Raw genomic sequence first — 26,753 nt, forward strand, 5'->3', positions numbered from 1 at the left:
AGCCCATCCGACCCAGGGGATTTGAAAGCTTTAAGAGACCAAAGGGCAGATTTTATCTCTTCCTCCGATGCCACCCCACCAATACTCTCCTTCTCTTCATTTGTTAGTCTAGCTTGCCATTGGGATAGACCGGGAGCATCCCAAGAGCCCGCAACAAAAGAAGTGGTATAAATAGCATTAAAACCACTTCTAACAACTTCCTTTATAGCACTCTCCTCATGAACCCACTCCCCCATAGAATCCTTGATAGCTAAGATCTGGTTCCTTTTCCTCCGAACAAGGGTGGACACATGGTAAAAAGTAGTGTTACGATCACCTTGGATCATCCAATTAACGCGGGACTTTAAAGCCCAAATCTCTTCTTCTTGGTTCAACACTCGGTCAAGCTCCTTAAGAAGTTCGTTTTCCAAATTAACAAGGAAAGCATAAGGTCTCACAGATAATGCCCGTTGAATCCCATTGAGCCTAGCCATAATGTTCTTTTTACGGGTAAAGATATTGCCAAAATGAGAGGCATTCCACCTTGTTGCTGCCTGGGTAAATTTATCTACTGGCTCTCCTAGAGCGGGTGAATCACTCCACGCTCTTGTCACAATAGAAGGGAAAGAAGGCTCAGATAGCCAACAAGTCTGAAATCTAAAAGGCCTCTTCCTCCCCCTATTAATTTTCGGTTGCATCTCCAAAAGAATAGGGCAATGGTCGGAATGGCATCTAGTCAGATGGACCACCCTAGCTTCCGGATACATTAAACACCAGCTGGGGTTGACAAAAACCCTATCAATTCTCTCCTGGATTAGAGCTTGGATTTCTCTTCTATTAGTCCAAGTGAAACGGGGTCCCGAAAACCCAATATCAATCATATTGCATTTGTCTAGACACTCCTTAAATAAAAGCGATCTGTTGATACTCACTGATCTTCCCCCAAATTTATCCTCCTCCGACAAAGGTTCATTAAAATCACCCGCCACAACCCACGACATATTATGTAAACCAGCAGTTTGAATAAGATTATTCCATAAGATATGTCTCTTAGCAGTTCTAGGACTAGCATACATAGCAGTAAAAAGCCAGCTAGAGTTAGTATTACATACCTTGACTGTAGCATGGATTTCCTGCTTAGTATTAGCCAACGGAGTGACTTCCACCCTCTCTGAATCCCACAACATCTAGATTTCACCCGAAAATCCAATGGTGTCCGTATGCACTGATCCATCAAAAGGTAATCTGTCAATGATTCCTTTTGCCTTGTCAGCCCCAACACGAGTCTCCATTACTACCAAAATTGCTGGATTATGAAACCGAACTAGCTCACCAACATGCTTCTGAAAAGAGGGCTTTGAAGCTCCTCTACAATTCCAAACAATACAATTCATTATTAAAAAACGGTTTGGTGTGGCACAAAACCTCAAAGGTCAGCACCAACTTCGCCTCCACCCTCAAGATCCATCCTCTCCGCTTTAGCACCTTTTGCATCACCCCCAATTGCTTTACCCTCAATTCCATCTTTTGTAACACCACCTGAAGACTAACCAGTACCGCCATGGTTTTGAACCCTAACCGGTTCATGTAGCTCGGTATCTTCAGCATCACCCCTTCGATTAAGCACTCCGATGAGATCATTTCCCATATAATCGGTTCCGGTAAGCTCCCTGGAAGATACATCCATACCCATCAGCCCCTTCTTCACCTCGGATTCAGAACGGTAGTCTCTCCCTTCCAACTGCAAGGCCATTTCTGAGCATGACGTGGCTATGAACTGGAAGTCTGATGAAGTCCGAGTTCCTTGACCGCCATCACAGCGTTGGGCAGATCGGCCTTGAGTGTGTTGATTTAGAGAGAACATTTTTTCCTTAGCTGCTCTGTTAGTGCTAGGGGAGTTGACTTTGAGAGCCTTCACACGCGCAAGAGCTTTCTTCCCTTTAACTGAACCACTCAACAAAGGCTCACTCTGGTTGGGCTTAAGAAGTTGCTTTTCTTTTCCAAGCCCAGTCCTGTCCACATGATTCTCTACACCCATGCTATCTGGGCTTTCCACAGCACCCTTCTTGGCCCACGAATTGGCCATCTTACCCAAAGCTGACATGATTTTCCACAGCGTTGCAAGGAGTTAGCCAAAGCTGGCCCATTAATATCCTTGCTGGCAGAGGTTTTACGCTTCCCATCCTGTCTAGCGCTGAGATTGGGTTGAAAGCTTCCCACATTATAAATTGTATTTCTAAGTTTGGAATTATTTTGATTATCCCATAAAGTTTAGACATGCTCATTAGGGCAAATTTGCCGGCTGATTTGATTGACATTATTATGAGTTGCATATCCACAGTTTCGACTTCTATTTTATTTAATGGAGAAGCCCTTGATCCGATCTATCCTTCAAGAGGCATAAGGCAGGGAGACCCATTATCTCCATATATTTTCATTCTTTGCATGGAGTTTCTTGGTCAATTCATTGAAGAGAAATGCAATGCTAAATTTTGGCTTCCTGTGAAGGCATCGTATGGTGGGCCGGCCTTTTCACATCTTTTTTTTGCTGATGACTTGGTTCTCTTTGCCAAAGCTGACCACACCAATTGCTCAGCTATTAGGGACATTATTGATGCCTTTTGTAATGCCTCTGGTCAGTTAGTAAGTGCAACAAAGTCCAGAGCTTATTTCTCGCCAAATGTGGATAGGGACTCTAGGGAGTCTTTCTGTGATATCCTTGGATTTACCTCAACTCCATCGCTTGGCAAGTACCTTGGAATCCCTATTAGGCACCCTAGTTCCCAAGATTTTAACTACATTCTTGATAGGGTGAAAAATAAGTTAGTAGGTTGGAAAGCCAATTTGCTCTCCTTGGTTGGTCGGGCTGTCCTTATTCAAGTGTCATCGGCGGCTATTCCTGCATATGTCATGCAGTGCACTTACATTCCGAATAGTATTCTTGAGGGAATTGATTGGGTGAATATAAATTTTCTTTGGGGATCAACGGAGTCGTAAAAAAAAATTCATTGGGTTGGGTGGCAAAAAGTAACGAAACCAAAGGAGAAAGGCGGTCTTGGTTTGCAAACTGCAAAGGGCAGGAATACAGCCTTGTTGGCCAAACTAAACTGAAGGTTTAATATTGAAAAAGAAGCTCTATGGGCCCGATTTCTAAGGCAAAAATACTACAGCCAGAGGAGAATTAATTCAGCCAATGCGGATAAATTACAATGTTCACAGATTTGGAAAGCAGTCAAGAAAGGGAGGGATATCTTCAATGAGGGCTGCATGTGGACGATTGGAAGGGATAGTAATCTCCGGTTTTGGTGGGATAATTGGACGGGTAAAGGGCCTCTCCGTTGTATGATAGAAGGTCCATTAACCCGAGGAGCTGATCAGTGGAAGGTATGTGAGCTTCTTTCATATTTTAGTTGGGATTGGGGGCGGATTCCTTTTGAGCTCCCTTTTCAAGTTAAGTCCATAATCCAAGCCATTCCCATCCTATTACAAGTAGAGGACAAGATAGGCTAGCCTGGTCAGGAAATCCGAGGGGTGTTTTTGACCTCAAAAGTGCCTATTCTCTTGCCACGGCTGAGGTAGCTGCTCCTCCTTTCAGCTCTAGCTGGATTTGGAAGCTTGATACGCTGCCCAAGATTAGAACTTTCCTATGGAGATGCTATCATAACAGCATAGGTGTAATGAGTTGCCTTGCTAGGAGAGGGGTGGATGTTGATGAGTTATGCCCAATTTGTCAAAGGGAACCCGAGTCAATCATTCATGCCATTAGAGATTGTAATTGGGTTAAGGGAGTATGGATGCAGCTAGGTGTGAACACATCAAATCAAGAATTTTGGATGAGTAATATCCAAGATTGGATCAATCTCAATGGAAAAGCCAATTGTAGCCGTGCCCAAGGTAAGCCCCCTTGGAATATTACCTTTTCATTTGCGGTGTGGTGCATATGGATAAACCGGAATATGGCTGTTTTTAATGGGAAAAGAGTGAACCAAAATTTGTCTAAGGAGATTATGAACCAGGTTTTGGAATTCATATATTGTGTTCACTCCCCAAGGAACCCGGTTCGGAAATTCAATAGGGGTATTCGCTGGGAAAGGCCTCCATTGGGTTGGATGAAACTCAACACTGATGGATCATGGTTGGGAGGGGCGGAAAGAGCTGGTTGTGGTGGCATAGTAAGGGATGATCAGGGGGAGTGGGTTGCGGGTTTTTCTAGACACATTGGCTCAACAAATAGCTTCACAGCTGAGCTGTGGGGGCTACAAGAGGGCCTTATTCTTTGCTGCAATTTAAACATTGAATCCCTTGTCGTTGAATTGGATGCTCAAGCTGTGGCGGATGTCTTGAAGAACAATGCTTATGTAAACAACGTTGTCTCCCCATTATTGGATGATTGCAGGCAATTGACAGCTTCTTTCCAGAGGATCCAGTTTAAACATTGCTATCGTCAAGCTAACCGGTGTGCAGATTGGCTTGCTAGAATGGGTGTTGTTCAGGAAAGTGTTTCTATGTCCTTTGTAAGTCCTCCTGTGGACATAATGTTTTTGAGGATGATTTGAATGGTGTTTATTCTTTCTGGATGTGCACCAATCCTATTGTAAGTGCTTAGTTTGTTTAATGAAATCGTCTGTTTACCAAAAAAAAAATTGGACACTAGCTAGGCCACTGCCTTAGTCCCTTCTAGTACCAAGTACTAACAAATCACAATTACGTACAATTGTATGACCCACTATTGCAGGCAAATCATCTCAAAATCAATGTTTTGATCCTTGGTGTAATAATCCTGTCCTCTCATAAAAATATGTTGCCTATGCCCAAATCGTCGGTGCTTAGTGTGGATACTTTTTTTTTTTTTGACAACCACAATAGAAGCTTAGTGTGGATACTTAACAATGGCAAAACAGTGACAAAATCTGAATGTCCAGGGCATGAAGGGTTCCCAATCGATGCAACAAGAGAGGGAAGCTAAGGGATGAGAATTATGTTTACAATATTTGTACAATACTTTCATAATAAATTCTAAATGGTAGGTTGTTATTAGTTATTATAAGTGGGCAAAAAAAGTAATTTAAGTTGTGGATTCAAATTAAAACCAATTAAAAATTTATTACTTATGATTTGTTGTGAAAATATTGTAAACATAGCACTTATCTTTATAAATAATATCATCTAATTAGCCAACATAAATTCATTGTAAAAGATATAACATTAAAAAAAAAAAATACAAATTAAAGTTCATAAGATCTTTTACATAATTAAACAAATTAAAAGTTATTGAAATCTCATACATAATAGTATTGTTTCTTTTCTTTTTCCTTTTTTAATTTTTTATTAAAAAAAAAAATCATCTCAAATATGATTAAACTTACCAAACACGTTTATAAGAAAACTCATAAAAATGGGGTTTTCCTTAAGAAATTATAAAAAGCAAAAAAGGCAATAACAGTTTGTAAATGCATATTATGCCCAAAATGCTAGAGGTTTGTTGAAATGGTCGATATATGCCAGAATTTGGACTGAGATTAAATAGGAGGTTTAGTGTATTGGTTTATATTCTAGAACAGAATATTCCAGCTAGAACGCCTAAAACCTAATTAAAAATATTGGTTTGAATCAAAAGTATCTAAATTTAAACAAATAATTGTTTTTTAGTTCTATGAAAAATCAACATAGTAGGTTCCAATTAGGTTAATTAGTAAAGTCTTTTGTAGAATAAACTCCATTCTAAAAATAAATAAATAAATAAATAAATAAAAATCAACAAAAGTTAGGTTAACCCATGGGCCCTCCCTCTCTCTCTCTCTCTCTCCATTAAACTATTAAAAATAATTTTTTCTTGGGGAAAATATTAATAACAAGAACATGGATTAATGCTTGCTACATATCCCTCATGGCAGCTCAAGTTGCGTTAATCCCTGCTCAGTTTGCCTTAGAATGTTCTGTTATTAGGAATAAGTTGTGTTTATAATTCTTTGATGTTTTACTATTAATTAAGCGAAATTGCTCTCATACAAAATCTTCTTGTATGACAGTGACATAGACAGGTCTGCTAGGTGAATAATGTCTTGCAGCAATTTTTATTTTTCTTTTGGGATGAGCACCTACATCTGACTTCTTTGAATTATGCCTTTATCACTTTTGGATGAAAAGGAGTAGGCTATTATAATGAGCATTGTTATCATACTGGGAAAAAAGTAAGAGCACCACAATATCTAGGCACTAGGAAACCAAGAACCAGTATCTCCGACTGCAACAATGGAGATGCATTAGTTTGTGCAAAATTGTAGCCTGGCATTCATAAGTACCCCTTTCAGATACCTAATATTTTCAAAAGAAATGTACTAAAGGGGAAAGATATAGCATCATTTTAGTATACATATGAAAGTTCATCGTGGCGATTGCAAATATATCAGGACTAACGTATTCATAAACTGTACAGGAAAATCTATACAAAGATGTGATTTCTTCAAAATGTGTTTGACGAATCATGGACACTATCTAACCTCTGTATACCTCTAAACATTACAAAAGAAATATACAAAGCCTAGATCAGATTAGCTGTTTGGCAAGAGGACAACTAGGAAAAATTTGTTTCATATTTTTTTTACATAGCTAAGTCACCATTGCAGCTCATCAAGAACTTCTGTTTTCACAGCAGTTGTAAAAGAAATTGGATTGGGTATATTCAGAGTCGGATTGACCGAGTGTGATCCCACTTGATGCTCATTTCCACTAAAATGTAGCTTTGTTCAAACACCCTCCAAGTTCTGGAACACTAAGAGTGGACAAGATTGTTTCAGATGGGGAACTCCCTTGGTAATTAGGTCCAACCAGAATGGTCCCAACTTGATGATAAGATAACACTACGTGCAATACATCTGATTGTATTGACAGACGTATCACCATTTGAACCTCCAGAAATATATTCTGTTGACAGCAGATAGTCTTCCCTTTCTGCAGAATTGGTTTGTAGATGGAACAAAGCAGCCACCTTCTTGGGCAATATGGATCATTGTAGCTTGCCATATCTCCCTTTGCTTTGGCTGTAGGTTGAAAATAAATTTCAATGCCTACATATGGCAGCATAAGAATTAAACAAAAGACTGAAGAACTATAGTTTGTAATGGAACTCCCGGATATAAAGGGAGTGCTGAACAATAACCCAGTTTAGACCTCACAAAAAACACCTAATTGTGAAGATGGTGATGAATCATGATAAATTATTCTATAGATATAGCAAACTATTCTACAGATAACAGCACAAGGTACACAAAAACACAAAGACATTTCTTTGTATCCTACTATGACTATGGTTAAATCAACGACAAAAGAAAAGACATTAAAATAACACTTACTAGGAGTTCTTTATTGGTAACTATGATGAGACTGTAAGTAAAAATGACAAAAGGTATACCGTCAGTATATAACGTCAGTTCTTAGAGAAGACATTCTATTGTCGCAGCAGATGAGGCCACCTTTTATCAAGATTGGAGTCTTATATACAGGCAGCAACCACCACACTTCACATTCTGATGCAATTGGCATTAGGTTTTGATGTTTTCCAAGGTACCAGCCCAGGGAATCAAAAACAAATGGCACTAAAGAATGAGTGTCCAACTCTTTCAATTATTCCCATCTGAAAGTGGACTTTATATTTACCCGGGATTTTAGAAAATCTGTCAACTTCAGGACCTGCATAAACAAATATTCAACATAAACTTTGTCACAACAATAATATAATTACATTTTCCAGTGGGTTTAATGGGTTACAAGATAAAGTAATGCAGTGAGTAATAGTAAAGCTTAAAGCTGGAAGTTTGCCGTGCACAAATTTGTTCAACCTTGATTAGCAATTGGCAACCATCCCTGATTCTCCTCTGGGTGGACTGCAAAATTAGTTAATGTGAGCAATTTAAAATTAGCATTCATACCTATATTTTCAATATTTTTCCCTAAATTGGCGATGCATCAACTCAATTTTTTATAAAGCCAGTTTGCAAATTCCAACAAAATAATCATTAATCTATGACAAGAAAACGGCACATTGTATCTTGTTTGAACTTATCACTAACAAAAATGCTTTAGTGTAGGATCTACAATTGAAATTGGATAAAACCACAGCTAAGTTTAGTCATAGCTGACTTCATTATAGAAGATTTCAGTCATATTTCTGCTTAAACAATCAATTTTTAAGCAAAATTATACAAATTGAATAGTTACAAATAAAAGTCAGCTTAAAGTGACATATGTCAATTGCAGTATCTGCAATCTGTAGGCTATTGTCCTTCTAACTGTTGCATGAACAAAAGCACCCAAACAGGTTGGCCTCTCATGTAAGACAACAAGACTGAGATGAAGAGAAGACTGTAATAGACATGAAATTTCATTAGTTAAAGCTAGAATTATTAAATGCTCTGGCAGAGACTCTTAGCAGAGATTATCTATGACACGATTTCAACAATCAATCAAGTGTGCAAGACAGCAAGTCACCAGATGTATACCGTAGCGAGCAGTAAAGTGTTCAAGCCACAGGAGTAAAGGGATCTATGTGAGGCCATGATAACTGCATAAGATTGGATATGTGGATGAACGGTTAGGAATTCTGTTTAGTAGAATAGATCCCTTGTTTAGTATATACAAGAGAGAAGGAAGTAACTATGGTGTAAAAGCTGGAACTTACCTCGCCTGACATTTTGTTGGTTGTCAACATACCGCAGCCAAGTTGAATTTATTTATTAACATTTAGATCCAATGCCATTCAATTGACAACCAGAAACTATTGAGAGGTAAAATAAACAAAAGAGAAGATAAAGAAAACAAAGAAATAGTACTATGGCTTACAAAAATCCACAACTTGAACTTAGGAAAAGAGGAAATATACTCTATTTTTATTTGATTTAAATTTCGAGTTGCTGTTCTAGTAATTTCATAGTTTATGTCATTGATTATCTCTTAAACTCTAAAATGATGGTTGAAATGCATGGTAGCTAATGTAAAAAAGCTAATCACGATGTGTACCTTTGAAGTCACTGCTGTAGAGGCTTTAAGTTAGGAAACCATGACAATATGAGATTTGAAAAGCGTAAGAATTGTCAGGAATCCTGTATACTAGAAAAGAAAAGATTCACTACTAATTAGATAAGAGATGGAAGCAACTACAGTATAAGCGCTGGAAAAACATATGCCTTACATGATAATTGACTCTAATGATGGCAAGTATGGTATATTCAACAAAGCTAGCAGATACATATACGATGGTTCCAGGTGACCTACAACCAGAAATGTTTTAGGAAGAAGAAAAAAAAAACTTGAGAAAATAAAATTAATGTAGTTAGAGGATCATTGCAATCTTGAAGCAAGCCATTTAAGAGTAATAGGGCTTTACCCAAAATTATAACTTGTGATCTTAGAGGGGAACAAAAATAAAGAAGGAAAACAATCAACCTTTCATGCAATTTGATTTGAATCTCATGTTGCATGTAAACTGGAGTACTGTACCACTGCCAATGATTAAATGATTAAGTGAAAAGGACAACATATAACTAGATTCTTGCTATAGTTGGCTAATATCCTACTACCAACACAAACCATGTCAAATATTTTCCAAAAAAAATATATATTATGGATTATAATTTTCTTTTTCTTTCTTTCGTTATGTAACAGAGTTAGTAAATAATGTAGGCAACCTGAAAGGGAAGTGAATAATTGGAGTGAATGTTTACCAACTTTAACACATGAACTCAAAGAGGCCAGAAAAGCACACTTAGCGCGGTTCATCAGGTTGCTCAGAGGCTCCTTCCTGTCTCATCTACCACCCTACTTCAACATATCAGTTGTCATTATTAGAAACTTCTCTCTCTTAACGAGAAGCAAATGGCTTTTGTGTTTGTGGTCCTTAAAAGGCTTGTTAAACGCACGTTAAACACTATTTTTTTTTCACCTCTATTGAGCAAGTTTGTTGCTTCTTTTGGAGTGCACTAAAAAGCTCAACGCGCTCGTATCTGGGCCGAGGGTCATTTCTCAGTATAAGCGAGGCTTGGGATATGGGGATATGTATAAGCTCAACGAGCTCGTATCTAGGTCGAGGGTCATTTTTCTATATAAGCAAGGCTCGGGAAATGGGGATATGGATTTCATCTTATGGGTAATAGGCTGCTGAAACAGCAACACATGGAACCAAGCAAGAATTATAAACTGCATTCAAACTACATAAAATTAATCAATTGTTACTCGAGCAGAACACAGTAGAAATATAGTCACCAGTGCCTGCACATCAAGGAAATATAATTAATTAATTAATAAATAAGTAAAAGAAAAAAAAAATATTTAGGGAAACTAATTAGAGAAAGGAAAAAGTTAAAGCAATTATAAATATGATTGGTTGATTTAAAGTCGAGTATCAGAGAAATGAAGAGGATTATGTTTGAGAAAACTTACCACACATATTGTTGTGGAGCAATTCTACCGTACCCCCCTCAAAAAAAGGGGGTACGGTACCCACTAGTAGGTAATCTGTTATATCAGGTTACCTTTTTCTCATATTTGATGGTTTCATCTTCACATTGTGCAGTTCCAACGTTACATTAACAGTTCTTTTGTCACATTTAGCGGTTCCCTTACTTTTTTTCTCACATTTGATGGTTTCATCTTCACATTGTGCAGTTCTAACGTCACATGTGACAGTTCTTTTGTCACATTCGGTGGTTCCTTTACTTTTTCCTCACATTTGATGGTTTCATCCTCACATTGTGCAGTTCCAACATCATATGTGACAGTTATTTTGTCACATTCGGTGGTTCCCTTACTTTTTTCTCACATTTGACGGTTCCATCCTCACATTGTGTAGTTCCAACATCACATGTGACAGTTCTTTTGTCACATTTAGTGGTTCTCTTACTTTTTTCTCACATTTGACGGTTTCATTCTCACATTGTGCAGTTCCAACATCATATGTGACAGTTCTTTTGTCACATTCATTGGTTCTCTTACTTTTTTCTCACATTTGACTATTCTATTCTCATATTATGCAGTTTCAACATCACATGTGACAGTTCTTTTGTCACATTCGATGGTTCTCTTATTTTTTTTGTCACATTTGATAGTTCCATCCTCACATTGTGCAGTTCCAACATCACATGTAACAATTCTCTTGTCATATTCGATGATTCCTTTATTTTTTTCTCACATTTAACGGTTCTATCATCACATTGTGCAGTACCAACATCACTTCTAATCGTACTTTTGTCACATTCGGTGATACCCTAATTTTTTCTCATATTTGATAATTCCATTGTCACATTGGGCAGTACCAATATCACATATGACCGTACTTTTGTCATATTCAATGGTTCTCCTTTTTTTACTTACATTTGACGGTTTCATTGTCACATTAAGTCCTACCAACATTACATATGGGCGTAGCCAACCCAACCCAACCCCACTGAATTACCTAATAATCAACGAATATATATAACAAAAATACTCCTAAAGTCTCTAAAATTCCGAAATACCCTTAAATATACTAAAATTACCAAAATGCATTCTAACAATTAAAAATTACAAAAATAACCTCGAAACTCTAAAAAATTATTGGGATATCCTTAAAACCTAAAAGTGACCGAAATGACCCTAAAATCTATAAAATGACTGAAATATCCTCTAAACCTAAAAAATTATCGAACTACCTTTAAATACTAAAAAAAAAATTACCTAAATGACAATGAAATCTAAAAAATGACTAAAATAACCTTGTAACTTAAAAAGTGACAATAATGCCCTTAGAACCTAAAAACAACTGTGATGCAGCTTAAACCTAAAAAATTACTGAAATGACCTTGAAACCTTAAAAAATTTTGAAATACCATTGAAACTTAAATGACCAATGTGGGGGCCAGTTAGTCAGGAGGTATTATTAAGGCTGTACAAATTGGGCCTATGACCCAATTCGAGGACATTAGCTAATCCAAGGATGGCCAAATGAGGTTATAAGGGGAATGGTATAAAGAGAAAAATAAAGATAGTACGAGATAAGTCCAACGAACGTCCGAGGAGAAAAACCATCTCGGGAATAAGGGTCCGAGGTCAGTAAGAGTGCCATATCACCCTAGACTTTCTTCAAAGTTACATCACAACTAGGAGTTGGACGTTGGACAAGGGGTAAGAAAAGGGGGGCAACAAATATCTTCAAAAAGCTGCTACCTCCGCATTAAATGCCTCCCAACTAACTCTCTGGCCGCATTAATGTGGAGGTGATACTTGAATAGTGACCAAGCAGCCTTACAGCTACTATTTGATGGTTTTGGGAGGTGTTGGATGGGACAAGAAGGAGCTTCTAGAATCCAACCTACACGTGTATGGTAGGGATAACACCAAGATTGTAATATATAGCACGGGAAGATGACCTAAAAAGGGGATCGGGAAAAAATCATAAAATCTAGGCAATAACATTGTGGGTTCTGGTAACTGTGTTCATCATCAAGACATTATAAAATAAGTTTCTCAAGCTGTGCCGAGGAGAGAATTTCTTACTTTACTTGTGTTTAATAAACTTAATTCAGCAACTTTATGATCCATCTTTTAGAGCAGAACTAGTTCTTTCACCCACACTCTATAAATTCATTGTTTGGGCTTGTTGGGCTTAAACCCAATCTCATACTGGGTCTAATCCAAACGTGGTCCTTACAACCAACATACCTCATTAAACTTGAAAATGACCAAAATACCCCCCAAAACCCTCAACAATTACCAGAATACCTTTAGAACCTAAAAAATGACCGAATGACCCTAAAACCTAAAAAAATTTATGAAATTACCCTAAAACATAAAAAATTTATCGAAATAACCAAAAAACCTAAATAACGACCAAAAATATCTCATAACACTTGAAAGTGGCCAAAATACCTTCGAAACCCTTTAAAACTACCAAAAGACCCTTTAAACAAAAATATAACTTAATGATATTGAAACCTAAAAAATGACTGAAATGACCCCATAACCTAAAAAATTACTTAAATATGCTTAGAACCTAAAAAAATGACCGTACTTTTATTACATTTGGTGGTACTCTAATTTTTTTCCTCACATTTGATAGTTTTATCGTCACATTGGGTAGTAGTAACGTCACATCTGATTATACTTTTGTCATATTTGGTGGTACCATTATTCTTTTCTCACATTTGATAGTTCTAACGTCACATTGAGCAGTACCAAATCACATATGATCATCCTTTTGTTATATTCAATAGTACTATTATTTTCTTCTCAAAAAAAAAAAAAAAAAGTCCTATTATTTTTTAGTTACATTAGGCAGTATCAACATCACATATGACTGTACTTTTATCGATTCATAACAATCTTGATAATAATTAAAATGTTAACAATGAATTATACCAGGTTACCAAATCCTCACATTTGATGGTTCCATTCTTACATTGTGTAGTTCCAATATCACATGTGACAGTTTTTTTGTCACATTTGGTGGTTCCCTTATTTTTTTTCTAACATTTGACAGTTTCATTCTTGATTAAAATACTAAATAATTTGAAAATTACCATAATATCATCAAAACCACTCAATTTGGCCATGTTAGAGTGATATCTTGGATTTTTTTTAGTGATTGTAAAGATATTTCGGTCATGTTAGAGGTTTTCAAGACAACTTGATGATTTTTGACATCTCATTGATATTTTAATCAAACACATCTCAGCTGTTTTGGTGTCTTTATGGTGTTAAATTTTCTCAATGAAAAAAAAGGTGACCCAAAGCAAACATTATTTTTTAGGAAACATTTGCTCCTCTAAATGATTTCAAACAAGCTATATATTTAGACCATACAATGCTATAGCTGTGAACTCTAAAGAAGAAAAAAAAAATTGAAACTTAAAACAATTTAGGCCTTAGTGTGTTTTCTTGAAGAACTTGAAATTGAAACCTAAAATAAATTTAGGCCTCAGAGCGTGTTCTTGAAGAACTTGATATCCAAAATATGAAGGGAAAGAGAGAGTAAAATTGAGAAGCAAATAAATTATGCATTCTAATGAAAATATTTAATGATATTCTTGTTAGGAAATAACAAAATGAAGCAACCAAGCAAAAGCAAAAACACACCAAACTAGCCGCAAGCTATGACTACATTTCAAAATAATTTTAGATTTCAAAGTCTGCCAAAATGCGATGCTATCAATACTTAAAAATTACATTCAATATTTCTGCAACAATTTTCTCATCAACTACTTGGTAATTTTACAAATAAAGATTATAGTTGTAGCCGATTAGCTCAAATAGTTGCTCAGAAGCTATAGAAACTTATAATGCACTGAGATTTGGTTTGAAGGAAGCTCTCCATTACCAAATTTAGCTCCTGTAAATTGATAAAGCAAAGGAAAAAAAGATTAAAAAATTTCCAAGTAATGTGAATATGGACAAAGTCAACTAATAATGCAAACCTAAAAGAAAAAACAATTGGTTGGATTTGTTGCTCATACAAAAGCTTGATGATTGTTTCGGCATGGAAAATTGTTTTGGACCTATAATTAGGCCAGGTACTAATGAATAACCAACATTAGTAATTTAGTATTATCTTGAGAACTTTGCAAACACTATGTCAAAAGAGAAACAAAGCAAGTGACTTTAGGATATAAATTAAAATAATCATAATGGGACTAAATCTTTTCTACCATACCTCCGTTTGTGGATTGAGGAAAGGTGCTTGCCAATGGTAATATAGCGGATGCTAATATGACAAGAAATGAACCTGGTTTGATGGTTGGGAACTTGAACTCTGCACATTAGGGAATGTTGACATGAATCTTTCCTACTCTATTTTTTTTTTTTTTTGACGAGGCTCAGCTACATAACTTGTTTATACTGAATGTTGACATGGTTGGTGTGCATTAGGAGAAGCTTAATTCACCTCATTACCTCTTCCTCATATACTTCCATCTCCTCTCTACTACGTTTTCATTGAGTGGACATATCTCTTCCATCTCATTTTTGTCTCTGTTTATTTTTTAAAATACAAACTATAAGAATCTATAGCTAATAAAATAAAAAATAAAAAAATCATGCATGTATTGTCACTATAGCAATCTCAGAAACTAATGTCACTTCAACCCAATAATAACAGGGACAACTAAGAATCCTAGTTCGCAAATATTAATCTGTACATAAAAATATCTGGCTTAATCAACTAAAACAAGATAATATTTGTAAATGCATGGCAATGTGCTTTGTAAATCTACAATGTCTTGCCAATAGAGTAGTCACTGTACCATCTCAATGTTTCATAAATTTTAAATGCCAAGGAGTGGCTATTACATTTTACTTATCAAAAGAGAAAGATTTCTAAATCCAAGGTATATTACACAAAGATGTCTCATTAAAGATATAACCAAAATGGTTCCAGAAATTATCTCTTGGAAAAATGAGAAATTTTTTTTTTTCTACAACTTTGAATTACAGAATTTCCACGACTAGTAAATCCAAGAAATAATTTCCACTCAAGCCACTCTACAATAAAGATTGCATTTTATTTTCCTCAGAATTTCTCAGTACCTTTAGAAGAGTGACAACAATCCAATCCACTAATAATAGGGACAACTACCCGTTGATTGACCAAGGGATAAAATTGATACTTCAAAATTGAAAGTGCAAAGTACAGTAAACCATTTCTAACTCATTCTAGTAATTTAATCACCATTTCCAGCAATACAATTATACAACTGATACAACCTAACCAAAACAGTCAAACACAAACACAAAGAATATATGTACATGTATATGTGTATACCTTGCCTGTATGACTCTACAGTGTTCTACGACAAACCAAAGGAGTTTGAAGCTAACCAAGGTCCAAGCCTACAACCTAGCATACCTGGAGCCTGTAAAATTTGATACAAAAACCAACCAACACACACACACACACACACACACAAAAGCAAAAGCATTGAAAAAAAAAAAAAAAAAAAAAAAAAAAAAAAAAAAAAACAGAAATTTAGTACCACTTTCAACCTTAATGGGAAAACTATCTATATTTTGTAGTGGTAAGTTCTCCTTGTTATTTTAGTATTTGCGTGTTTTGGCTTTCAGTTAATTGTGACAAGCTTATTCTGAATATCCCTCATTGCGAGTTTGTGACTAGGCTAGTAACAAAATTACCTGATGTCTGCCTTCAGTCAAGATTAAGATTCAATCACAATGGTGTACCACCTTTACATTATCATCATGAAGATTATAAACAACTAAGAATATGATAAATTATGACTATGGAGCATCTAGATGGATACAAATTATAGTCAGAGAAAGGGGTGGCAATCTGGACTACATCATTTACTTCGCATAAATTCAGTTTGAAAAATTTATAATGCAGTTTGAATGGAATGGTTATATTGATGCTTTGAATATGTAACTTGGACATTAAATTAACTATTGATAACAAAATTTAAGATTTTGATAATTTCTTGGTCTAATAAAAGAAAAAAAAAAACATGATAAAGTCTGTATTTTTAATATTTTTATAGCTACAACTTTTAAAATTTGTATCGCTGACTCATACAAGTATCTCCTAGAAATTCCAGCTCATAGAAGCATTTCATCAAACACTTTGCATTTCAACAATTTCTTAACAAAACTAAACCAACCCAGTTCCCATCCTTACCAGTAGATACAAGCCCACAAAAAATAAGAAGTAAATCAAACAAAACCCACAAACAAATCAAACGGAACCCACAGAGGCATGGATAAACCTAGACAATCCTATCAATATTTTGTGATTCAGATTTTCAATTGATGGAAGAGACAAATAGAGACGTTTAAGAGGACAAGATGAATTGAGAGAGGCAAACCCTAGGAACAATGGCGACTTCAGTTTCAGAATGTAGAAGAGAGCGTTTCCTTGAAGAAGAACATGAAAGGTTTTGAAATCAAGGCATTTGGATGCCTCAAATCCTGGATGGATTTGGATCAAATCCAAATCCATCTCTTTTTAAGATATCCAAACAAAGGATTTGGATTTGGCCCCTCAAATCCAAATCCAAAGATCCAAACAGGATGCCAACAAATAGATTCAGTGATTTACCCAAGAACATTAGAGACGGCGAAAGAGAAGAACTTGCTTCAGATCAAATGCGATGCGAGAGAGAAGAAGAACCTTTTTTTTTTCTTTCTATTTTTGGTTTTATATGTTAACCTGACTAACCGATAACTGATATTCTTTTAAAATGATACAAACAGCTAAGATTAAAACAAATAAATCTAATGGCTAAAATTCAGGTGGATACCGTACCCCCTAAAAAAAAGAGGGGTACTGGAGAATGACCCATTGTTGTAATATGTCTGGGGATAGCTTCCACTCTAATTTGGATCAGTTATGAATGGATTGGCATCCCAATTTAGTGAGCAGACACATGGCATCCACTTTAGGCAGATTGTTGGGAAATTTAGACCCCGGTTGATAGAATTAACAAGTTTTAAACCCAAGTTGTTAATTAGATGTATTATGAATAAAATTTGTTAAAACAAACAAACATCAATATCATGTCAAAATCATGCAATGGAAAAATAAATAAAACAAGATATGATGACCCAGGAAAATCAATGAAAAAACTAGTTTCACAGTAAAAAACCTGGGGGGAAACTTTCCCGAAAAGCTATCCACTGTAGTAAAGAGAAGTTTCAGATTTAGTACAAAACCTTTGTCCCTAAACTCTACAATCTCCATAGATGAACTTATAGCAGAAACCTTCTACCGCTTTAGAACCTCTGAACTCTTCAATATATGGATGCCACCCTTTGATGCACAAATCCTAGTATGTAATTAACCAATTGTGCGGATCCCAGTACGCGACTTAATCACCAACTAGAAGAAGATGTTGGATGCAAAGTTCTTCACTTCATCAACAATGAAGATCAAGAAGCACTTGGTTACAAAACCTTAAGGCGCAAAGACGTAGTAGTTTCTTTCAGAGAGAATAAGGCATCGGTCACATTTTGCATTCGTTCTCCTTGTATTCTCTCATGTAACAACCTCTAAAATAAGCCTCATATATGTCTAGGGTTGTGAGAAAAGAAAGCCTACACAAATACATAAGCATGGGCCGAAAATCAGATCTGAAAATTTGAATTTCGTAAAGCTCGATCGATTGAGGAGGTGTCGAGGGGACAGAAAGTTTCTCGATCGATCCACCAGTTGTCGAGAAGCTGTTGAGATTGCGATAAGAAATAGCTTAAGAGCTCGATAGATAGCCTAGTTGTTGAGAGGTGTTGAGCAACTATCGAGCTTTAAAAAATCAGCACTTCTTCACTTGTTTTTTGGACAGATTTGCATGGTTTCAATACTAGACTTGAACTTTTGTTCTTTGAATTATTAAATACACCCTAGATCTAAACAAATACAAGTAAAATGCGTTTTGCCAAAGGATTAGCCAATTACACAAAATATGTCCTTAACACAAATAACAAATGTTCATGCATAAGTACCAAATGTTGAAGAGAGAAATGGTCACCTAACCACTAGCAAATTTTACATTCCATAATTAAGGACAAATTTTGTTTAAAAGGTGACAAAAAGAAAAGAAGATGAGAGGGAACTCACATTTTAATGAACTCCAATTAGATAGTAATCAATTTAACACCCCACTAGACTCTTAGCAATCATTAGTCACTTTGGCAGCAATCAATAAGAAATATCTAGATTTTGTTGTAAAGTGAGCATCACATTGCAATAACTTCCAACAAATTCTTCACCACTCTGACAAACCTTCCACTAAGCTAACGCCTACTTTAGTAGGGAATTGGAACTCTTCCTTTGCTGCCTGATAGTAGCATTCTTGTGCCCCAAAATTCAGATCTTGAGGAGAGAAAAAGTTATCCCACCATTCCACCAAAAGCTTTAAGATCCTCAAAATATGATTCCTCCAACTAGGAAATACAAGAAGAGCAAACTCAAACATGGTTCATGTGTCAAGTATCCTTGACAATGAAGAAATATCCTGCACCAAATCAGAAGCTACCAATGGCTCTTATATCAAAAGAAATGCTAGTACCACTTTTGGATTAAAATTTTAGCAAAACTATCGAAGAATGCAATGCAATGATGTTAAAATAAATTGCATATATCAGAAATTGAATACAAAATAGATGCAAATATGAGATGAAACCAAGTATTACAAACTCTCCTTTTAAACTTAACAAAACATGGAATTGATAAAAAGGAAAATATCGTCTCTTTTGTTATCCATGTTACAATTGTTGATTCATTAAAATCTATTATTCACAATGAAAATGACTGTTTTTATTTATTGTTTGTTTTATTCAGTTCCTAGCAATTTGTTGTTCATTATTCAATTTCTAATGCCAAAGTGGTAGAAAAGTATGCAATGAGCCAATGATCAGGTCAAATACGGATGCACATAAAAGGGTTTAGGGAATATACACAAAATTCCTAGATGTGAGATGCAAAAATAGAAAAAAAAAATGCACCAAGTAAAACAATCACACAACACAAGACAATATTTACGTGGTTCGGCAATTTGCCTACGTCCACGGAGTTGCAGTGATTTCACTATTCACAGGGAAAAATACAAGATGTGGTAATACAATTTTTTCTCTCAAAACAACACACCAAACCCTAATCTCTAAATAATAGTTTTTTTTTTTTTTTTTTTTATTTTTTTTTTTATTTTTTTTTTTTTTTTTTAACGCACAGAATTCACAATGGACTAAAAATAGAACAAAAATTTTTCTCAGGGCAAGCCTCCGCTCCAAGGACTAAGCTTTAGAAAAAATCTCATTAAAAACTATGGCACTTTTATATCGAATCGGGTCATAATCTAGATCAAACACAAATAGACTCTACAAAACCCAACAAGGGAGATCCAGTACAATGTTACGCAGACGTGGCATATCAGTATGAGGATGTTGCATTGTTGCCAATTCCATGCCATGACGAAACAGAAGGTCAGGTCCATCTGTGTAACCCTTAATATCCTCAAAACAAAAATAAAAACACAAATCCCGTCTCTCCACTCGGTCACGCACACATTGAAGACTCTCCAACTCCATCCCACCATTGACAATCACCATGTACCTCTCCCACTCAATTCCCAACATGAATCAACAAATGAGAACCCTTAAAACCCTGAATCTCATCCCCAATTCCCCAACACCTCCTTCAACTTCAAGACCTACAATCCAAGACGACTTAGAACCAATCCCAGTCCTCGGTCTTTGTCCACGTATCCTCTCGCTGAGCCCTAAACCAATATTTATCACATAAGCATACAAGTGTTGAATTTAATTATTAGAAGCAAAGAATTAATCTTGCATTGTATTATGTTAGAAAAGGGAAAAATAGTGACTTGTGGGAAAAAAAAGAAGAGAAATTTATTAAATACCTGAACTTGTTTGCAGATTATACATGTGAGCTCCCTCTCCAATTGGATAACAACCATGAATAAACCTACAGGTCCTACACTCACATCATGACTAAAATTATTGAATTACACAACCAGATCCTATGGAATTTGATCGTTAGAGAGAGAGACAGAGGATTAATATGTAAGAGAAAAGGAAGAGTAGGAGATGGACTTACCAGTTACCACTTTGTTTCTGTAATATGGGTTCTTTTCCCTTTTTTTTCTAGGACAGGCAATACCAAAATATCTGCCATTTTTTGTAATCTGGAGAGTCTCTTGATTGAGTATCGATCTGTTTCATTTAAAAGAAATAAATGGAAAAAAAGTAAATAAATATAGGAGACGGAATAGAGGATAAAATATATCTAATAAGATGGTATATATCAGCAATCAAATAAGAGAGAGAAAGAAATTGGCGGCAATAAATAGTGTCGGTTAGTGTCTGATCAGCTTATTGTATATTGGGTACAATTAACCTGTGACTTAGCCATTTGTTAATGGATATTTTAGAAAAGTTTGGACACAACTTTCATAAGAAATATAAAAAGGTTGTTAAAAAATTAGTTGTTACTTTTTTCTTCTCTCATAAAAAGTTTTTAAAAATATTTCTTAAACTAATGCATTTAAGGCATCTGTTAACTTGTTCCTTTAAAAGATAAAGTTGCAGGTATCTTTTATGCTAGGCATGAGACAAACTGGGCTGATTTCAACTAGAATCATATAATTAAAAATAAAAAGCAAGTGATTTGAGGTATGAGTACACTTACCAACTGTTCAACCTGCTTTGTTTTCGACAAATTTTCAATTGATATCGACATCTGGAATATGGGCAATTTTGTACCACTCTGGGCCGCTCCCCTTTGCACAACATTCATTTAATTTGGGGCAACACCAAATCTCCAGCTTCTCTAATCTGAGGCGTCGCATTGCTTGCGCTGTAGGCAGTTTCATCAGGTTCTTGCAAGAGTTAAGAGACAGGTATTGAAGAGAAGAAAGGTTACCCAACCATTCGGGCAAAACTTCTATTCCATCAAATTCATATATGTATAGATACTTAAGGGAAATGAAGTGTTGAATTTTGTCCGGGAGGGAGTTGAGTTTAGACCACCCATGCAAATATAATATTTCAAGAGAGTCGTGTGAGTGTTGGATGGAATTGAGACTGGGGAAAGCATCCAGCTCCTCAAAATACCCACCAATCTCCAGAGACTTCAAGTGGGTGAGGCAATCCAATAACCCCTCTGACAAACCCGTCAGTTTTGGGCAATCAAAAACGCCTAGATTCTTAAGAGAACGCAATTCTAGTAGATCTGCAATCAATATCAGATTAGGACAATTATAGATTCTCAGTTGAGTAAGGGAATGTAATTCTTCTCCTAGATCTGCAATTGATATCAGATTAGGACCTCCCTCTATCTTCAATTCTTGAAGGGAAGTACATAATTGCAGTCCAGTGGGTAGAGCTTCAACACCGCACTCTGATATCTCCAAGCGTCGAAGAAGGGACGTGACATCTTGTATTTCTATACTTGGAAATGACTTCAGATTAGGACAACACACTACTTTCAACTCTTCAAGGGAAATGAAGTTGTGCAGTAAATAACTCAACTTTGTGCAGTTCTTTATTTTGAGTGATCGGAGAGAAGCACAGAATACGTTTTCATGTGGTGAGATGGACTCCAAATCAGCACAACTCTCTATCTTCAAATCATTGAGACTACAATTGTTTTGCAAAAGCTGCTCTGGTAGAGAAGCAAGTTCTAAAATATTAGAAATACAAAGGGACTCGAGTGTGGTAAGCTTGCTGCAAATGTTTTCGAATGGCCTGCTGCAGGTTTGGAAAATATTTAATTTCTTAAGAGATGGAAAATGACATGGAGCGGTTTCTAGTTGGTAACATAATTTAATAATCAACTCCTCAAGGCAAGGAAAAACCATTCCTGTTTCTGTTGACTCTGTTGCGTCCTTCCATTCAACTAGATTGGGCACCCTCCATAAAATAAGTCTTTTCAAAGCTGGGAACAACACATTTTTGCAACTGCCATCATTAAAGTTGCTGTAAAACTTAGTGTCTATACATCTTAAATTATCCATATCACTTATTTCAAGAACCTTAAGACATGGTAGAAGCCCAAGAGTGGGAAGAACCTCACATTCGCTGCAGCCACTTAATATGATTTCAATCAAATTGTCAAATAGAGAAAAACCATCCCTTGCAATGCTACTTGTCAACATCCATGATGGGAATTTCTTTCCTTTATAGTTTTGGATTGTTAAGCTTTTCAAATATTGGTGAGGCTGGAGACCTTCCAACACCTCTTCATCATTATAGCCATTGCCTTCTCTTTCCTTACTCCAACAAAATCTCAACATGTATATTTTGTCCTTTTCTACTAAATTTGCACCTCTGGCTTCTTTTTTATCTCTCACATGCTCTAGACTACGGATGTATAATTGTCCTCTAAGTTGATTTAAGGGTCCCAATTCTTCAATTCGATGACCTGCATGTTGACCCACAGTGAAACATGGATATGTTTGTAGACAGGTCAATTGCCCGATATATTTAACTGCTCGCTCAATCTCATCATCGATATAAATATGCCTCAAGTTAATCAATTTTTTTAGATCTTTTGGAAGCCCTTTGGCATTGCAATATTTGACTATTAAAGTTTGCAAATTGTAGAGCTTGGTGATGGACTTTGGCAATACTTTGATGGAGGTGCTTGAGAGGTGAAGAAGTCTCAAATGTATTAACTGACCAATTGAACTTGGCAATACTTTTATACTCTTTCCATATAATTTTAGAACACGTAAGCATTCAAATCCTAATAACATATTACCAAGTACAGCGTGTTCAGAAACAAATGTGCGCAATTTCTTGACACCTTTTAAAAATGGCATTCTTGGTACAATTTTGGCATCAAATTGGACGAACAAATGCCGTATGTGGTTGATATCACCCCCCAAATCCCCATGCAAAATTAAGGTCTCAAATTTTGAAATTGAGAGCGCAAGATCATGTACCAAATCATGCATCTTGCATTTGATAACATTACCATATGCATCCTTTTTCGCATCTTGAAATAAGGAATTCGCCAACAAGATATCAAAATACATGTTACCAATATCCTCCATCACCAAACCACTTCCTTGAGATGGTTGAAGGAACCCTTCAGCCATCCAAAGTTGAATTAATTCTTCCCTTTTCATATCATAGCCTTTAGGAAAAATTGAACAATATGCAAAACATTGTTTAAGAGATGATGATGGAAGATTATCAAAGCTTAATTTTAATACTGGTAACACTTCATTGCTATCATGTAGGGAATTCCAAACTTCACTATTTTGAATTTCCAACCATTCATTTTTCTCCTTTTTGTGTGACATCATCCCTCCTAAAACCCTTGCTACTAATGGAACACCTCCACATTTTTTGGCAATATGCCTTCCAATAACCTCCAAATCTTTAGTTAATGGATTTCTTTCATTTGCAGATACTATTTTCCTGATTATGAACCAACATTCATCTTCTGATAGATTTTTCAAGTGACATCGAGGAGATGTCTTCATGATTTCCGCCACCTTGTCACTACGGGTTGTTACAATAATTCTATTTCCTGTATTCAAATTAATTTCTGACAAACAACTCCTTAAAGTATCTCATTCATGAGGATTTTCATTCCATACATCATCAAGTATTAGAAGATATCTTTTACCATGCAATTGTTTTTTAAGACATTCAAGTATTGCATTCTTGTTTTCTAAAGTACTTGAGTTATGGGTAAGAGATTCAAGAATCTCTCTCAAAATCTTTTTGTCATCAAAATTATTAGAAACACACACCCATATTGTTTCATCAAAATATTTGTATACTAGCTCATGATTGTATACTAGTTTTGCTAAAGTTGTCTTTCCCAAACCTGCCATTCCTACTATAGAAATGACCAAAAGTTGTTGATCGGTTGCACTGAGCAACAAGTCTACAATTTCTGAGACATGATCTTCCCTTCCTACAACTCCTGAATGATCAAGAGAGGAGTCTGTCTCTCGGTTTGGGATAATCTCAAGATCTGCATTTACTAATCTCTCTTTAGTAAGTCCAAATCCATTTGCTTCTTCATTAATCTTTTTTAGCGATTCGCTAATAGTCTTAATCTTGTTGGCCATCTTGATACGAAAAGAAATAGGGTTTGAAGATGAAAAGAAGAAGTGTACCTTTCTTTTCATTTGGTTTCGGATCTCTACCTTTTGCCAAAGAATCTCATAATCAAGCTCGTCCAACAAATCATCAGCTTCATAAGCAATATCTTTAAGCCTCTGCAACCAAAGCCTCACAGACTCTTCTCTCACTTGCCTTTTCTCTGCATCAGCCAGCACGGCTTGAATCATCTCTACTGACTGATGCAACCGTCTCAGCTCCTCCTTGAAACTCCAAGCAAGACCGATTTGTTCAGTAATAAGTGCAATCAGCTTGCTTAGTATTCTCTTAGCAACATCAGCAAGGATAGCCTCAGCCATGGTTTCTATGGTTTGTACTCAGGTAAAAGTCAGAAATAAGCTGTAAGTATTTGGAAAACAATAGAGGAATGAGGATGCAAAAGACTAACAAGCAACAACAATTATATAAAATAAAAAAAATAAAAGGTGTGTCAGATTTTTTGAGCTACATCGCTACACGTGTCCCACTTATCGACTTATCCCCCTACCAATCACACATATCTCTCTCTCTCTCTCTCTCTCTCTCTCGGCAGCTCATCCCTCTTTCCTTCTCTTTCGACTTTTCAAAGTTTTCATACAAGCACAAAAACACGTATCTCCTAGAGAAAAAAAAAAAAAAAAATTATTTGTTATATATATATATATATATATATTTTTTTTTTAAAAGTTGCGTCACCCTCTTCCAAAAATTTAGACTCCTTTCCTTTTAATTAGTTTAACCCAATTAACAACAACCCAATTAAAAAATTTAACAAAAACAAAACTTTAAAATAAAAAATGTACTAGCATTAGGTGTTCTAAATACTAAATATTTAGTATTTAAAATACCAAATACCAAAAATATTACTCTATAAGACGTTTCAAATGCTATATTAAAGTAGCAAAAGTAAGTTTTGAATTGTGAAAAATATATATATATTTGCAATAGCCGTGTTCTTAAGAAACAATATTATTTTGAATTTTTTTTTTTTTTTGTCATTGTTGGTAGATGATTGCATTTTTTTTTTTTTTTGAGAGAGAGAGAGAGAGAGTTTTAACCTATGACGTTCGCCTCTGATGATAGCTATTTATCATTAGACTAAGACACTAATAAGTTTTTGATGTAAGTAGGGATTAAACCTCGAATATTTTGTCTAACCATCAAAGACTTTACCAGATGAGTTAACTGGAACCCACAAATGATTGCATCTTAATTTATTAAGAAATAATTATATTGTATATTTATTTTGGTTGATAGTTTGTTAATACTATATGAATACCTATTTGGGTTTTTTTTTTTTTTTTTTTTTTCCTTATACTTCGGCTCCCCTAACTTGAAATCCAAGGTCTACCCTTGCCTCCACAATTATTTTTCCGGCGAGTTTTACTCGAAAAAGAGGTCCTATTTGACGCATTCTCTCTACTGCCCATTGGGGGGAGAAGCAAAACCTTGAGGATATAGGTGAGGTTGCTGCCCATGGGGTCAAGAAATCTACTACATACCAGAGAAGACAATATCATATCAATTGTGAATAAGTGGATCCCTTGACCTATCTATGTGGTAGTATGATGTCTTTTTGACATTCTACTTTGTGATGGATTTCCTAGTTTTTGGTTTTTGGAAAAGGTTTTATTGCTCACAGTACATAGTATGTAGTTTCATGAAAATGATTTTTTATATACTTGGTGCTACCTTGTATAATTATTCTTGCATTTTCTCCACCACTATTAATTATGCTACTTACTGGGTTTTAGCTCATCCTATCATCTAACAGTTTTTCAGATCAATTAACTATGCCTCAAGTATGGAGTTTACTTTATTTGTGGTGTTTGGGGTGCTATGTTAAATTGGGAGACTTTATTGTAAATGGTTGGTGACTCAATCTTGCTATGCTCAACTAGGCCATAATTAATTCCATTGGAGGTTGGGCACTTGAGGTTTGTTAGCCACGCCCTCGGCATGGTAGGCCTAAATTCGATGTGCTGCTTATTCTTGATAAAATTGTGACTTTGTGTAATTCATTTGGAGTTTTGTAATATATTCATGTATTATATAGAGGCACATAATTTTTAGTTATTTTTTGTAAATGTGTTATAAAACTTTGACTTATACTTTGGAGATTTCAGTGTGGTTATATATTTTTATCACGTGAACAGGGGCGGAGGCAC

General features: G+C 35.7%; 2 protein-coding genes across 11 annotated transcripts; both read right to left on the minus strand.

Moving 5' to 3' along the window:
* Positions 1-14,087: 14,087 nt before the first annotated feature.
* Positions 14,088-17,303, minus strand: LOC126702609 (uncharacterized). Of its 10 annotated transcripts, XM_050401358.1 has the most exons (4): positions 16,818-17,292; positions 14,896-14,973; positions 14,657-14,755; positions 14,088-14,335 (listed from the first exon to the last, which is right to left on the minus strand). In XM_050401358.1, exons 1-4 carry the CDS (start codon positions 16,949-16,951, stop codon positions 14,329-14,331), a joined length of 318 nt encoding a protein of 105 aa, XP_050257315.1. In that variant the 5' UTR covers positions 16,952-17,292; the 3' UTR covers positions 14,088-14,328. The 10 variants fall into 10 exon arrangements, 2 of the variants coding, with proteins under 2 accessions (XP_050257315.1, XP_050257314.1); XR_007647797.1 differs by adding an exon at positions 15,764-15,854 and having other exon boundaries at positions 14,088-14,973; positions 17,051-17,293; XR_007647796.1 differs by adding an exon at positions 15,764-15,854 and having other exon boundaries at positions 14,088-14,973; positions 16,818-17,293.
* Positions 17,304-21,188: 3,885 nt separating this feature from the next.
* Positions 21,189-24,905, minus strand: LOC126703816 (putative disease resistance protein RGA1). Its single transcript, XM_050402887.1, has 2 exons — positions 24,308-24,905; positions 21,189-24,004 (listed from the first exon to the last, which is right to left on the minus strand). The coding sequence occupies exons 1-2, from the start codon at positions 24,903-24,905 to the stop codon at positions 21,189-21,191; spliced, it is 3,414 nt and encodes a 1,137-aa protein (XP_050258844.1).
* Between the last annotated feature and the right edge of the window lie 1,848 nt (positions 24,906-26,753).

The sequence above is a fragment of the Quercus robur genome, chromosome 10, assembly GCF_932294415.1.
Source record: "Quercus robur chromosome 10, dhQueRobu3.1, whole genome shotgun sequence".
NCBI classification, from domain to species: Eukaryota; Viridiplantae; Streptophyta; class Magnoliopsida; order Fagales; family Fagaceae; genus Quercus; species Quercus robur.

Bases quoted from the DNA above. Each gene is read 5' to 3' on its own strand.
- LOC126702609 (XM_050401357.1), bottom strand. From the start codon at position 16,951: ATGGATTTGGATTTGATCCAAATCCATCCAGGATTTGAGGCATCCAAA. The intron at 14,974-16,817 runs GTTTGCCTCTCT...AAAAATAAACAG, and splicing joins AAGTCGCCATTGTTCCTAGG to AGACAAAAATGAGATGGAAG. The intron at 14,756-14,895 runs GTAATGAGGTGA...CCTAATGTGCAG, and splicing joins TGGAAGTATATGAGGAAGAG to AGTTCAAGTTCCCAACCATC.
- LOC126703816 (XM_050402887.1), bottom strand. From the start codon at position 24,905: ATGGCTGAGGCTATCCTTGCTGATGTTGCTAAGAGAATACTAAGCAAG. The intron at 24,005-24,307 runs GTTTGGGAAAGA...ATTTGAATACAG, and splicing joins TTCTATAGTAGGAATGGCAG to GAAATAGAATTATTGTAACA.